At 36.0% G+C, this 17252-nt stretch overlaps 1 protein-coding gene across 1 annotated transcript in view; it reads left to right on the top strand.

Moving 5' to 3' along the window:
* LOC117989942 (RNA polymerase II elongation factor Ell-like) overlaps window positions 1-14345 on the top strand; it is an 80084-nt gene extending 65739 nt beyond the window's left edge. The window contains exons 11-13 of the mRNA XM_034977341.2: window positions 563-734; window positions 5988-6125; window positions 6386-14345. Coding sequence (XP_034833232.1) covers window positions 563-734; window positions 5988-6125; window positions 6386-6439 — 364 coding nt within the window. The 3' untranslated portion in view covers window positions 6440-14345. The remainder of the gene's footprint in view (window positions 1-562; window positions 735-5987; window positions 6126-6385) is intronic.
* Window positions 14346-17252: the final 2907 nt, after the last annotated feature.

The raw sequence follows: 17252 nt of genomic DNA, 5'->3' as shown, positions 1-17252 counted from the left end.
TAGATGTCTATCGGGTAATGACGACGCGTTTCCGAAAGCTCAGTGTTTGCAGACTATCCACTAAGTAACTTGTTTCAAGTTCCTTGGAGCTGCTGGATTCAGGCGCAAGACTGGCCCAAGGAAGTCCATACAAGAGGCCTATGTCTGTATACGTCTAACGGTTAATGACGACGATACGGGTGTCACGCTTTTGATTTTTTCGCGACCGCATACACGAATTATAGACATCGTTTAATTGAAAAAGTTTCTGATAGCTACTCGGTGCAGCTGAGATGACGGCATCTTAACTGCTACGTCAATCGTCACCTCTCCTGGACCACGCAGTTACTCAGGAACTCCGCGGTAGGGCTACAGAGAGTGATCGTGCACATAGTTTTTTTTTTAATTTTTATTACCAACATAAAGAATGTTCAACAAATCCAATTTAGACACAGCAAAAAACCACGAAGGTTTAAAAAGTGTGTCATTCCGTCTACTTCTTAATACATAATAATATTTATAGAAACACTTATACAACAACTTACTACAACTTATATTACAATACGAATGTTTCCGTTTGCAGGCAATACCCCCCAATAACGAGTTCGAGCACGCGGCGGGCGTACAAGAACGAGTTTGCAACGCTATACACGGAGTACCAGTCGCTATACGCGCGCGTGGCGCAGGTGGCGGCGCTCTTCACGCGGCTCGAGCAGCAGCTCAAGCGCGCCGAGCCCAAGTCGCCGCAACATCGGGTGAGTGGCTCTCTCTCTGCCTCGCCGCCGATACGAGAGCGCGGCAACTCTAGTGGCCGGCAAACTACTTGAGTAAAAAGCGGCGTAATATGACAGAGATGGTGCTTCGCGAGAAACATGTATCCTCTTCTAAATTAGCCCACTTCCATCTTATACTGCATCAACACAGATCGCAGGCAAAGACTAAATTGTATCCCAATAAAAAAACCGGCCAAGTGCGAGTCAGGCTCGCACACTGAGGGTTCCGTACTATAGTCGAATTTTTCGACATTTTGCACGATAATTCAAAAACTATGATACATAAAAATAAATAAAAAATCTGTTTTAGAATGCACAGGTAAAGCCCTTTCATATGATACCCCACTTGATATAGTTATCTGACTTCAAATATTGAAAATACTAATTATTAGTTCATGACAATTTAATTTTTTTTGTGTGATCTAACCCTAAATTCACGGTTTTCAGATTTTTCCCCTAAAGCCAGCTATAAGACCCACCTACCTACCAAATTTCATAATTCTAGGTCAACGGGAAGTACCCCGTAGGTTTCTTGACAGACAACAAAGTGATCCTATAAGGGTTCCGTTTTTCCTTTTGACGTACTGAACCCTAAAAAGGGGCGACTGATCAATCAATCGCGTGTTCCGTTCCTCCAAACATGCTTAAAATCAACTATGCACATTAGTTGTAAGTTGTTTGCGTAGTCCTGTCTCGCTTCAATCATGAACGCCAACTCCACTAGTGAGAGTACCGCGGCGTTGACCTCCTTGTGCCATTAAAATGAATTTGAAGGTACAATGAATCCAACGCCGCGGTATAAAGGCATACGCAAGTGATTTAAGGCTGCCCTCCAAAGAGAATCGTACACGTACACGATGCACGTCTCATTTACATTGTTTATTATTAATGCAAATAAGGTACTACCCAGGACTACCTAGTGTGGGTACCATTAGAAAATGTTTTAATTCGACAAAACTGTTTTGTGAAAATAAATATTTTTTAATTTTTTTTTCAATTCGAATGCAGCCTTAATCTCCACATGACATAAAACGTAAACGAAAATATCATGGCCAAGTCGCTATTATTTCGTGCATACGATGACCTTTTTTTAACCGACTTCCAAAAAGGAGGTGGTTTTCAATGCGGCACGTTTCAAAGTCAAATGATTTATTCAAAATAGGTAATAAATTACTCTTTTTGATGGTCAGATGTTGGATTTGTAAGATATAGTGGTGATAGTTATTACGCCATCTTAAAACTAAAGCTACGAGGGTTCCAAACGCGCCCAGGTTATTTAGGTTCTGTCTGCCCGTCCATCCGCCCGACTTTTGACGGTCTTTGAAAGTGTAAACTATAAGGTTAAAGCTATGTAGTTAAGATTGCGTCAAAACTAGGAGATACAGCTATCATTAGTTTATTGCAACGTTGTTAAATATTTGTATAAAAAAAGTAGCAGTAACACTCTCTCTTGAAACAATCTCGTGAACCTCGTAAAAAGCAAGGCCAACTTCTTGCGTCTTTAAAAGGTTACGCAGCGAGCTCCACTCAAGGTCTTATGAATAAACCAACTTATACATTATGTTTTTAGGGTTCCTTACCTCAAAAGGAAAAACGGAACCCTATAGGATCACTTTGTTGTCTGTCTGTCTGTCTGTCAAGAAACCTACACGGTACTTCCCGCTGACCTAGAATCATGAAATTTGGCAGGTAGGTGGGCCTTATAGTTGGCTTTAGGGGAAAAATCTGAAAACCGTGAATTTAGGGTTAGATCACACAAAAAAATTAAATTTCACATTCACACCAAACAGTTTGGTTTTACACGGGGTCGCTCAACAACCGATGCTGGTGTTGAGTTAATACTAAATATATTTGAAGCCTGGGAGGAATCACGTGATGCGCTTGGCGTTTTATGTGATTTATCCAAGGCTTTCGACTGCGTTGATCATGAACATTGGTCGCGAAATTGCACCATTATGGAATTAGGGGTGCAGCATTGGAATTGATGAGTTCTTACCTAAATGATAGAATACAAAGGGTAGACGTGAATGGAAAGCGATCTCCCGGATCCGTTGTAAAAATGGGGGTGCCACAAGGTTCCATCTTAGGACCTTTTCTGTTCCTTATTTACATCAATGACCTTCCTTACCTCGCTTAGAGGACAATTACGGGATAGTCTTGTTTGCTGATGATACATCACTTTTATTTAAAATCAATCGATACTTAACAACTTTTGATGAAGTAAACAATTCTCTCACCAAGTTAGTACAGTGGTTCGAAGCTAATAACCTGCTTCTCAACGGGAAAAAGACAAAGTGTATTAAATTCACTTTACCAAATGTTAAGCAGGTGAAAACCACTGTGCAACTTAATAATGAGGAATTAGATTTAGTGGATACCGCTATTTTCTTGGAATAACGTTAGATGCAAAACTTCAATGGGGCTCTCATATAAATAACTTATCGAACAGACTTAGTTCTGCCGCATATGCGGTAAAAAGATTCGCCAGTTGACAGACATAGAAACTGCGAGACTAGTATATTTTAGTTACTTTCACAGCATTATGTCATATGGTATATTATTATGGGGTAATGCTGCTGATATTAATTCTATTTTTGTGCTGCAGAAAAGGGCTGTTCGAGCCATATACAGTATGGGGCCACGAGAGTCGCTGAGAACTAAATTTAGGGAAGTTAAAATTATGACAGTGCATAATCAATATATTTTTGAAAATTACTGTACGTACATAAAAACATAAATAAATTTAAAAAAAAAGTGACTGTCATAATATAAATACTAGAAATAAAATAAACTTGTAATTCCCGCCTCTAGGCTCAGTAAAGTTAGCAATTCATTTGCTCGTAATTCCATACGTTTCTATAATAAGCTTCCAGAAGACATATTGGAGATGTCTCTCAACAAGTTCAAAGTTTTCATAAAACGTAAACTAATTGAAAAATCCTATTACAATGTAAAGGATTATTTAAATGATAAGCAAGCTTGGGAATGAGTTGCTTAACGACTTTGTGATAGTTCTAATAAGTTTCAATAAATTTGTAAAGTGGTGATAATAAAAAGAATACCCGGCTGAGTTTGTTGTGGGCTCTTCTCAGACCTGGGCGCGTTTGGAACCCTCGTAGCTTTAGTTTTAAGTTTGCGTTATAATTATCACCACTATATTATCTTACAAATCTAACACTATACCAGACAATCAATAAGAGTAATTTATTACCTATTTTGAATAAATCATTTGACTTTGACTTTGACTTTGAAATTGTGGTCATTATTATTATATATTATTTGCTCTCACGCGTGTACAAAATAGATACATATAAAAGCCAAAAAAGTTTATAATATACTTACATACATAAAAATAAATACATATTTGTACCGGGCGGAGGATTACACCCCGGCAGGGGAGACCAAACGGCCGGGGGTCAGGGCGACAGGTGCAGAAATCGGCGGACCATCCTAGCCGAGTCCAGCAAGACCGCTTTTTGCATCCTGGACGCGAGCGAACTGCCTCGGAACCCCAGTCGCCTCAGATGTTGAGTGAGGCTGACTGGGATCAACCCATTCGCAGATATGACGATTGGGATGATTTCAGTGGACTCCACATGCCACATGTCGGAAACCTCGTGAGCCAGATCGAGATACTTGCGCTTTTTCTCCGTCTCAGCTCTCACGAGGTTCTCGTCATACGGAATGGTGATGTCCACCAAAACACCCTCGACTGTGCCCGGTCCACCACCACGATGTCAGGCTTATTCGCTAGAATAGTCCTGTCCGTGATGATGGACCGGTCCCAATAGAGCCGGACTCCGTCGCGCTCGAGTACCGGCACCGGTGTGTACTTGTAATACGGCAGCCTCTCATCCAGGAGACCGTACTTCAGAGCAAGCTCTTGGTGAAGGATTTTGGCTGCTTGGTTGTGTCTGTGCAGATACTCAGTGTTGGCAAGCGCTGAGCATCCCGAAAGCACATGTCTGAGTTATTATTATTTATTTATTATTTAATTAGAACGGCCATAAAGCCAATTACACTAATTAAACTACGAGTACAAACTAACATAAACATACTTACAAAAATTGTTTAAATTATAAATTTTAAAAAGCAAAATTATAAATTTTCACAAAAGTGCAAGATCTGACCCATGAGGTCAGCCCATTTGTCAGCAAATATGTCACAGCGAGGGGACTCCTTCAGCAGCGCGTTGAGCGCATGAACTAATAATAAGGTTTTTAATATTCGAAGTAAGATAACTATATCAAGTGGGGTATCATATGAAAGGTCTGTACCTGTGCATTCTAAAACAGATTTTTATGTATTTTTATGCATAATAGTTTTTGAATTATCGTGCAAAATGTCGAAAAAATACTGTAGTACGGAACCCTCAGTGTGCGAGCCTGACTCGCACTTGGCCGGGTTTTTTCTTTACAATTAGACAAGTGGGTATGTTTTAATTAAGTGTATAAAAAACGGAATAAAAACGTTGTTATTTGTACGTGATTTACATTACACGACATTTGCATAGCTATCAAATAAATTGAATGCATTGTTACCCTTGTAATTTATTTTCCTTTGTTGCACCACTTTTGCAATAGGTGCCTACTTATTTTTCCTCATTGGTTTACGAAATTTCTGTAATTATGATTAACCAACGCTTTATTCCTAACAAAGGAAAGTGACGAAAATAGGTTTGTTCCGTGTCTTCATTCTGTAATGTTTTACTCAGAAAATCTGACAGATTGGGTATTATTTGTGGCGTTTTGGCCGGCATCCAAGTAATTTACTTTGAAAGTTTGGCTATAAGATATTATTATACCTTAATATTTTCATGTTTCCGGGAAGGTAAACACAAACGCAAAACGTTTAATTTATATGATAAGTAGGTACATAACAACTTTTGTGAAAACAAAATGTTTTATTTCTAGGAACAGTGTTTTGGTGTTCTATTGACTTGAAAACTTGAAATTTTTGTTCCCTATTTTAGTTGTGATGTCAGTTCTTCACAGATTTAATGAAAATAAATAGGTCATCCTTTTCCTTCCTCTTTAATTTTTTCTGAATGACGAGCGAATACTATTTAAGGTTTGTTAATATTAAGTGATATAAATAAATAATTGTCAATTTACTCATACCTAAAATTAATGTCAGAGAGAATACAGTCACATGATGTTTGAGAAGCCCTCAAGTTACGCTCTGAACCTGATTTGTGTATAAATTTTAAGTTAACACATGTAATATCTATTGCAGCAAATAGAGCTTCACATAGTGGAGGAGTACCAACGCATGCGTAACGACGTGGAGTACCAGCGCGAGAGGCGGCGGGTCAACTACCTGCACCGCAAGCTCAACCATATCAAGCGGATGGTGCACCAGTACGACCAACTGGTGAGTAAGAAAGAGTTTCAAAAATTCAGGCCTCAGGCCATCAATCAGTCATTCAGTGGGGAATGCCCAATATTAGAGAAGCTTCTAAGAATTGTTCAGTGAAAGTAAAACTACTTTGCTAGGCTGGACAGTCCCAATTTTAGTACAACTGATGTCATTTACTTGTCCTGACTATGAAGTCTCATCTGAATGGTTGCCAACTTAGACTGCCTTCCATCGAGGTGAGTGATCAATCAAATCAATGTGGTGTGTTGTTGCAGCGCAACCTGAAGCCGGAGCGCGTGGCGGCGGCCAGCACGACGCAGGCGTACTGACACGCGAGCTCGCCGCCCGCCCGCTGCCTCTAGTACACTAACACGCCCGCGCCGAGCCGAGCAGCACATAGTATGTTGGACTATTCCCCTAGCTAGCACCGAGTGTCTCCCTGTGGCAGAGCCGACCGCGTCGAATGTTCAGTGCGAGCCAAATTGCAGTATTGTAAATGTGTGTATTTTTAAAAAACGACGGTAGTTTTAAGCTTTCCGTTATCGAGATTCCTATTGACGCTGCCTTAATTCGGACTGAACTCGGAACACAGTTGGAAGTATAGCGATTGACTTTTGAAGTTGTATATTGTGCGGAACGGTTTTGTATATGAAGAGGATGTATTTACAATTTGTACACACATGGGCTTTCTGCTAATTTGGTGTATGTTATATTGTTGTTCGGTCGGAAGTCTTTAGTTAAAAAAGGATATTGTTATATTGCAGCAAAATACATTTAGTTTTATGGTTCTTCCATTATTTTTATACGTAACGGTTAATTTGATGTGACCTATCGAGACACCAAGCGGAGGAGTCTTCGCGTTGTACCGGATATGAGGGCCCATATTGAATTTTTAAGAAAACATTTATAAACCTAGCTAATTATATTATTACGTATTTTCGGACATTAAACTGTATTTAATGTATATCAAACTTTATTTTTTTACCGGGGACTTGTGTATTTCTGCTTTGATCATGTGTAATTCAGCGGTCATTGGATATTTTCACGTTTATATGTTATCATATTCGAAGCAGAAAAATACAAAGGTTAATATTGTACCATAATGTTATTTGCTATTGTTAATAGTGAAAGGATCTTGATGATTGCAAGCAACTATTCAACATTGTTAGGTCTTGAATTTGTTTTTTATCAATCGGTTTTTAAAATGTAAATAACTGAATTTTTTTTATATTATAATATCAAATAGTACATAATAGTCCAATAGTAGAATATTTGTTCGTCCACATTTTATTCCACTCGAATAATATTGCCGTCTGAAATTATTGTTGTCCAAGTAAATTTTGCTTATAGAGATTGTCCTTCAGTATAATTTCGCAAACAAGCCATTAAAATTATGGATCGATTGTGGATTTCTGCAAGTTAAAAAAACCGGTCAAGTGCGAGTCGGACTTGCACACGATGGGTTCTGTACCATCGTACAAGAAATAACACTTTTTTGTGATGTAACCACAAATTCGGTTTTCGGATTTTTCCCCTTATTTGTAACCTGCCAAATTTCATGATTCTAGGTCAACGGGAAGTCCTCTAGTCTATAGGTTTTGAATCCATGCACAGGTCTTGACAGACAGACAGACAGACAGACAACGAAGTGTTCCTATAAGGATTCCTTTTTATCCCTGGAGATACGGAACCCTAAAAAGGAATATTTGACGGACGAACGGCCATTTTAAAACGATAAATCATCTAGTACAGTCGCGCGATATCGTCCCTCTCGCTTGGAAGCAATCCATCCATTTTTTAACGTTGGACGTTCATTTTGTACGCGTCTTGCCCAGCTTGCATGTTGTATATAGTAACATTATATAGAAAGATTTATCATGTTCTTGTTAAATTTTTACTGTGGGTAGTGTAATATTTTCAGTTTTATTCGACTTAAATTTAAATAATGTAATTAATAATTACGCATAATATATTATTATCTATATTGTATTTGTTCCGTGGCTCTTGGCGTGTTATTGCCGCACACATGAAGATCTTGTTAATATCTCAGCGGCTTTAAGAATCACTCATTGATGTCACAAACACAACTCTCAAATGAGATCGATCGTTAGTATTAGAAAACACTTGCGAGAATAACACGACAGAGCTGAATCGTCGCTTAGGTAATAGATTTCGAATGCCATCACTATTACACTTGTTTAAAGTACTATCTAGTTCAATATAAAAGTAAAACTTTTCTAGTGTCATAATATTATTGAATGAATTACATGAAATTAATAAAAATATCTGATGAAAAATAATAATCGTTAATCCTAAGTGTTAATCTAATTTAGCCATTGTTTCTAGTTTTGACGGGTTGCAAATATCAGTTTACCAGTTCCAGTAAAAGCTAGTATCCACTTAAATACACGATATATCAATAAGCAGATCTTGGTTCAACTCCAATCGATATAAATACAAACGTTTTTGTCTTCTATAGAAATTTGGTACCTAAGCGATGTGATGTGGTCATAGATTTTGCCAAAATTATAAATACATTTTTATATTTAATTAGTTTTAATTGCTATTACGTCTCGGAGTTAGCAACAACCGGCCAGTGTTGAACATCCACTAGAAGTAAGGAAATATTCTGGTCCTCTTCGGAATTACCCTCCAAATCACAATAAAAAGTAGTTATTTTTAGTCTGCATTAGGGCCTTTTGACTTCATAATAGTTATCAAATTTAATTATGTCGGGTGGATAGTTTATTTGCCTCAAACGCCAACTACGTCAGTATAGTTTGGTACGAGGGGGACTAATGGGATCCAAACTGGCAATTTATTCCGATAGGTGACGCATAAGCGAACCAGCCATAGGCCATAGTATATCATCGGTGGGTCTGGCTATACTGAGCTATCAAACGCCATAATTTTAATTGTACGCGCTTCCAGCTTCTAAATCTTAAATTAATTCACGAAACAATCTTATATTGTATTGGTATCAACAATTCTTAGCAAAACTAGCAACCAAATAAAACAAACAATGGGGCCGATTCTCTTGTACATAATCTTTAAACTAAACTAAATTGACAGGTCTAAATCTAGTGCTATCCTTTTCCGCATGCAACATTATGAAAGGGATAGCAATAGATTTAGACGTGCCATTTTAGTTTAGTTTAGAGATTGTGTACAACGGAATTAGCCACACTGTTGATTTTAATTTTACATTGGCCGGACCTCTTGTGGCGCCCTCTGAGATCAGCTTTGCCTTTAGATCCCCATTGCCCTTTAGGCTCGTAACAAGCGGCGACCGATTTGAAAGGGAAAGTTAAGAACTTAGTAACCCAACAAGTTACCGGCATTATTAAATTAGATTGATTGAAATCGAGTATTTTAAACTACCATTTTAATCCTCCTAAAATTTTTAATTTATCAGTAATTTATTCCCTCCCGGAAACTCGAAATCTTGTAAAGGATTAAAGTTTTGTCAAATATTATTGAACTTGCGGAATTTATGTTGTAAATATTCTATTTGGAGATCTAAAATACTCAGTCTTTGGCCCCAGTGTAAGAAAAGCCGTCTTTCGTATTTAGTCCTAAAACTAACGTCCATATTTGAAAAATGATTTAGCGTTAAGTAATTCTGATTTTATCTCTGAAAGAAAACTAAATTTTTGTGAGTCCACTTATTTAATAAAAAAAAACATTACTTGGCTGCAAAATTAACTGAACAATGTAGCTAACTCTATTGTACACAATTTTTAAACTAAACTGACAGGTCTAAACCGAATGTTATCCTTTTCCGCAGGGAGCATTATGAAAGGGATAGCAACATGTTTAGACCTATCATTTTAATTTAGTTTAATTAAAGATTGTGTACAATAGAATTAGCCACAATGGCAAGTTGAAGAAAATGAAAAAGCTTTTAAATTTTTACATGAACTACTTTTTACTAACCATATAGACTATAATTATAGTTATATAATTTGACTCATAATTTAAATAATTGAAATCATAATTTATTTCGAATAAATGTATTAACCCTTGACAGTTTCAACAACTTGCCATATTACTGTAGCCTTTCAAAGTAAACTATCTATTATTTACCTACTTAAATGAAGTCATCATAAGAACGATTTAAGACTTTGCCTGATTTTGATGTACAATTGAGTCCTCGATTAATATCAAACATATAATTACGCTATTAATTATGTATTATCAATTATATCAAGTTATAAAAATAAAAAATACTCGCGTAACATATCTGTGTTGATCGAAAATATGGCATCGACATTAGGCAAAATTTTTAAATTACGCAAGATAATTACTTCCACATATTAATGTATTGACTATACTTATTTGTTGAACTACTTAGTGTATTGATATATAATATGACATAGTGCATAATAAAAAAGCATTTTGAGATAAGTTTACGAAACCTTGTTAATTGATGCTGTTATTTCAGTTAATTTTAGTCAATTACTATGTCAAAAGACGTTGCTATTTCCTTATTTCCACTGATACAAGTCAATTGTTTTGTACGTAATGAGTAATGACACATTTACCTAGTGTCAAGTAATCGGTCAATTCATACGAAAGTGCCCTTTGTTTGCTCACACCATTTTGTTATGATTTTATCACTTTACTCATTAAAATGCTCAATATTGTGGTCATGATATTAGATAATTAAACATTGCTTTGAAATCTTAATTTATTTTTCTTTTCTATTTATTTTAACTTTAAAAATCAACCTAAAATTTCACATATTCATGAATTATTTATGCCTCTAATCGGTTTTATCGAGTGCCAACTACGTAAAACTACTTGCCCCGCGCTCGCGAACGTCTCGATTCTCGAAGCTACTCGATCATCACAAACTTTCTCTCCTAACGTAAGAAACTCCATTTGGTTTGATAAGAACAAATCCGTTAAAAAAATGTTATTGTTACCAGTAGTTTAAGCGTCGATTGTTTTATTATAATATATTATTATTATAAATTATTATTAATCATTTGTTTCATAGGAGGAGATGGTGAATTCTTATGTTGAAGTCAAAACTGTTATGATTGAAGTGGACATTGTGAAAATGCATTCCATTTATCTGAACCTTTATTTAGCACTGTTCGTTGATGCACTGAGGCTCGGACGACATCTAAACGAAGATACATTGCTTAAAATTGTACAGATAACTTCAGGTTATATTTATTACTAGATGCGCGAATTTGCCAACGTGGATTAAGGTTTTATAAATCCTCTGGGAAGTCTGATTTTGCGGAATAAAAAGTAGCAAATTAGGTGTGTGCCAAATGTCGTTAAAATCGGTTTAATGTTTGGGCCGTTAAAAGGTAACAGACAGAGGCACTTTTGAATTTATAATAGTATTGAGCTTTATAGTGAACATAGTATGCACTATACGTAAATCGTGATAAGAATTACATGACAACCAATTTAATACTTAGAAATATTGTACAACAACTTTTAGAATGAGATTTCCGCTTTGTATAGCATTGTCTCTGTCACTCATACCTTTCTGAATTTTATTGTAAGTCGTGTACCTACCTAATAAAAAGTGGTTAATTTTTTTCTTGATTACGTACGTAAACTTAATCATAACAACGCGTAACGTGGTAATGTAGTGATAAAAACACATTGAAGAAAAATGTATATAACCCGCAAAAAATAATAGTATAATATACTTACTGCAACTGACAATTAGGTGGTGTTACTTCGATTAGATGTATCCCTTGCCTTATCTTTATAAATATCGACTGTCATCTCGTTAGATATATTTCTATTTACTATTAGCTATATAAGAATGCCAATTTCTATGGCGTATACCGTGTGATCTATTATAAAATATTTATTAAAATAAAAGTGCATCAATTATATGACATACAATGTGCAGACCACTTAAAAATTATAACAAATTTTATATAGAAAGTTGATCTAAATGCCTTTCTGATTAAATTGATATCTGATGTACTGTCACAAAGGGAGTTTATAAAATGTCGACCGTTGCTCGATTGTTACCGAATAAGTTATTAGGAGGTTGGACAGAAATATTTGTATTTTGTCATATTTATACGATTGATAATATCTCAATGAATATCATAGTCCATTGTACAGTGTAGGCGATATTTAGGATCTAGTAACATCAACTTTTTCTTAAATCCTAGTTAGAGATATATTAGTAATACTAATTCCGAAATGTATATTGAACTTTGTCGCGTGACAAATGCGGCTGAGGCACGATTATATTATCCTTCCTATGTATACCATTCGCCAAGTCCCTATTAGTAAGTAGGTCTCAAAGTCAATCAGGTTGTGTTAACTCCCACGTATTATGAACATTACAATGAATTTTGGCCTATTTTAAGTCTGTGGGTCAACACTCAACTGTCATGTCAAAAGTACGGTTCACCTTAATTAGAATAAGGACTAAAATCGTACATTTGACATGAAATTTGACACAAAAAGTTAAAAGGGCGCCTGAGCAGCGCGTTATAGCTCTATTTGTGTATACATTTTAGCCAAAGTCGTAATTGTCACGCGTGAAATCTAACACGTTATACTTAACATAGCTGATATTATAGCGGCTTAAGGCGGGCGTTACGTGAAGATCCTTACCTTACATAATTTGTTTAGATGTAGATGTTTGAGTTTGCGTATTCTGATCGAACGTTATTGTAAATTTGCTGTACAGGAATCAGAAATGGCCGCCGACGCACTTCGGGCCGACGCGACGGCGCACTCGCTAGACTGTCGGTTTACTGAACAACTTAAATACTATGTATTATGTCGATGTAAATAGGGTACGAATAGACATTTAGACGCGTTAAGGGATATAATCGTAGTGTTTTTATTTTGTATGGATCGCTATACAGTATAGAGGGACAGAAAGGGGAGTGAGTACGGAGAGTGATCGCGGCGAGCGTCGGTGCGGGCCGAAGGCTCGGCGGCGGCCGAAACGATGCTGCGATATTCCTTGTGCCCCTCGAAATATCAGTGCATTATAATAATATATGAGTCAAGATGTATAGACGATGCGGTAGTGTTATTGTGTATAGAAGTGTTTATACCAGCTCGAGTCAGGCGGAGACCGATCCTTGCCAGCCGGTTCGAGCGAACGACGACTAGCTATGAATCCTGACATCGGCTCACGTTAATTAGCTTTTAAATATTTCATCAAAATATAAAATACACAAAAAAAAAATGGATATAAATTTCTCGACCAAGTGCTGGTTGTTTTTAAATTATTAAAATGTAAAAAAAATTAGATTATAAAAACAAAGTATAGGTACAATTTATGAATTATACTTTTCTTTTTGGCATTTCGTGTATTTAACAGTGGAAGGGACTTAGCTTTTGCTACTCAGAAGTCAACTATACATATTATATATTTAGTTCTGTACAGTTTCAGGTTTAGAGCATTCATTGAAGCTACATAACGTTGAATGCTCCTGTTGTGATTTTATTTTGCTCACGTCCTCTTCCATTGCTTAAGTTTTTGTTTCGTCAACTGTCTAATTGTATAATTTGTTAAGGCAGGGTAATGCAGATATGAGAAGAGGTACTTTTTTATTTTAAAATAGATTGATGTTTGTTTGAACGTTTCAATTGATTTGATTTAATCCATTCAATGGAATTTGTATTGTTATGAAAGGAGCAAGAGTTTGTTGTTTTTTTAATTAAGTCATTTTGAATTTCGAAGATTAATAAGGCAGCAATTAGTTGATTATGTATGTTTGTCGAGTTACCACAAAAGCAATAGTCAGGTTGAGGCTCTCTTTGGCAGTGTCCATTTTACGAAGTGCGAGTGGAAAGCAGGCAGTGTTCTGACGAACAATGTCGTGTCACACAGTACATAAGCTGAAGAGAGATTGTGAAGAGTATTGTTATAAAAGGTACCTATTCAACATCTGGATGCACAGACTAACTCACCCGAGGGTCAGGCAGTGTTGCTACAATTTGCATTTATGCCAACTTCATTTAAGTTTGTGTTATGGGATCAGTGCCAAAATTTTCTCCCTTCTTGTTTAGCTCAAAAATATGCAATTGATAGCATGCTTGAAAAATCAACTGAGTTAATTGTTTAGTTAGTCTGCCATTTTGTGAATATTTTGTTTTGATAGTAATATGTAAATCTTTTATAATATATTTGTTTACAATAAATAAATGACAACATTATGAATAAATGAAATTGTATTTTCCATTTAAACTGAAGAAAAAATATAAAAAGAATAATATGCAATGAAATTGGCTGTTTTATTTTTGCATGCAGTTACAAACTACAACCATATCCAAATCCTAATAGGCACAGTTCGACGATTCCTGCTAACTGTACTCACAACTTAGTATCGTAAAACTATTGCATATAGTGAAGTTAGCAGGAGTTGTCAGTCTGTGCCTATAAGCATTTAGACAGGGTACTGACTAATAATTAACTACCATACCTCTTCAAGCATACAATTAAACCAAACACTTAATTAAAGGTAGGTACATTTAGTACATAAGAGATAATCAAGATAATATATTGACTGGGACCCTATATACATTTATAACCCGGTAATTCGATATCTTCAGTGGTCAGAAAACGTGTCTGTTGAAACTAAAGTGACAAAAACGGTTGGTGGAAGAAGCGCGTAAGGGCCAAATTGGAATAAAGTCGGTCCACGAGTGACGGACTTTGTTCCAATTTGGCGTTAACGTTTCTTTAACAGTGCAAGCAGGTCAGGACATTAATAGAGTTCTCTATCTATAAATGCCCCTTAAAAAATATCAGATTTTAAAAATAAAATATGAGTTCTGTACTTGGGTGCCAACCGAAAGAAAAATTTGAAAAATATATCATCAGCTCGAAACTTCAGTCTGACGTCACTAAAATGGCGACCACGCGCATTAGCAATTTGCGGGACTTATATCCTCAAAATCGTCGAACCACAAGATCACCCACCAACTTGAATTTTGATATCACAGAGTACATTATATACACTGGTATCAGTGTTTCCATATGTAAATCGAGAATTACCGTGTTGAAGGGTTAAAATTACGGTGTTTCTAGATTAAATTACGGTGGATTAGCTAAAAGAATACCGTGTAAATTACCGTGTCATTTTTAAAAGAAAAAAGTCACGAATTTGCTTTTTAATCAATTATTAATATTATTCTGAATCCGACTCTCCTAACATAGCAATATCTTTTTCATAAACGGATTTATTCATATTAATATTTTGTTAAATCTCATTAATTTTACATTTCACTCCTGCCTAATTGCTTGAATAAGGACGAAAATAGATTGCTGAGATTTGATGCTTAAACCGAGAGCAAGTGAAATGTTGTTATAACGAAATATGCTAAGGTGACTGAGATTCGTACTCGTACTACGCAGTATATTATGAATTTGTAACGTGATTTTTGTATTACGGTGACACGGTCAAGGTAATAGCTATATTACCTTGACCGTAGATTAGGACTGAATTACGGTGCATCTACGGTAATTACCGTGTACCTACATGGAAACACTGACTGGTATAGAGACGTCAGCTAATCTTTCGTAGTGGCGCCATCTGTTCCTAATTGCAGTAACTATTGTATGTAAATTATTTTTAATTTTTTCCGGCCTTGGATACTAGTTTTTTAAGGTCAACTATATAGCTATACGTATAACAGGTATGACACGTGTGCAGGTTTGATTCATCTATTATTTTTATAGGTAGTGACTTCAAAGAAAACACGAGTCAAAAATTATAATCCCGCTTAGGTACACGCGCAATATGTCAGAAATTCAGTCTTATTCTTAGTTCGGCCGCATTATTTATTATTTTATACATTGAAAGAAGTACTTACAGTACTAAAAGTTGAGGTAATAAAACAAAACCCGTAATTTATTATTTAAAACTAAATTTTCTTTTTTTCTTTACACATGATTTTTGTACTGCATTCTCTATAGGTATTAGGTTATGTTGAATTTAGCATGAATTTATAAGTGAATATCCCAGCAGTACACTTGAATGGATGGATCACGGATGCAGTAACACTGCGTAAACAAAAATGTGGCACAAACATGGATGTCAAGGTTGCTATAGTACCCTTATTATAATTAATGTGAAAGTGTGTTTGTTTGTTGGTTTGTCCTCCAATCAAGTCGCAACGTGCAACGGATTGACGTGATTTTTTGCATGGGTATACTGTAGACTATACATATTATAGTCTATGGGTATAGATATAGACCTAGAGAGTGAAATAGGCTACTTTTTATCCCGGAAAATCAAAGAATTCCCTCAGTGTTTAAAAACCTAATTCCACGCGGATGAAGTCGCGGGCTTCAGCTAGTACCATAGGAGTACTAGTGTCCTGTGGCTAGTAGCACCTAGTAGTAAATAAAACTTTGAGTCGTAGAGATCTTCTTCTTCTTAATTTGCTTTATGGGAAGTCGTAGAGATACCAGACTACAGTGCGACAAGGCTCTCTTGCCACTTAATTGACATTGACAGGGGGGCGCTATTGGAGAACAAAGGCTTAGAATAAGGAATATTCAAACAAGAACAAAGGGGACACTTGACGGCACCGTTAGTTCCGATTTCGGCACGCGCCAAGATAGCCTTGTCGCACCGTGATTTATTTTCTAGTATTATATTATCATCTAGTTCTAATTGCACAAACTAAAATTATGGAGATTTTTTATACTTAACAACATTAGTTCTATCTGTTAAGACCCTGTTTGATATGGCCATTTCCTGCCACTAAGATCTAAAAACAGACCAGAACCTAGACCCGTAGAGCAGTTCAAAAATTAACTTTTCTCTATGGTAGTCACATTAAATCAAAAAATTAGCTGTAATGCTGTAATGTTGCTATTCATCAATGACCTAGGAAATAGTTATTGTTTACTCATTGCTATTCATGCTTGTGGCAAACAATTGTATATATCGACCGAAAAGAGTGATTTGTGGGCGCCACTTTTGTTCTTCTGGTAGTCATGTACTGCAACCAAAACAATATTGAGATTTGATATTTTTTAAATTATCAAAAACACTGGAAAATCCTATAATTATCATAATAATAGATTTTTTTTATAACACACATAGGTATAATTTAAACATTTATATATTTAAAATATATAAAAGGAAAAGGTGACTGACTGACTGACTGACTGATCTATCA

Source organism: Maniola hyperantus, chromosome 17 (assembly GCF_902806685.2).
Source record: "Maniola hyperantus chromosome 17, iAphHyp1.2, whole genome shotgun sequence".
NCBI classification, from domain to species: domain Eukaryota; kingdom Metazoa; phylum Arthropoda; class Insecta; order Lepidoptera; family Nymphalidae; genus Maniola; species Maniola hyperantus.
Note: the sequence above shows the minus strand (reverse complement) of the source record. Positions and strands in the feature narration are given on the sequence as shown.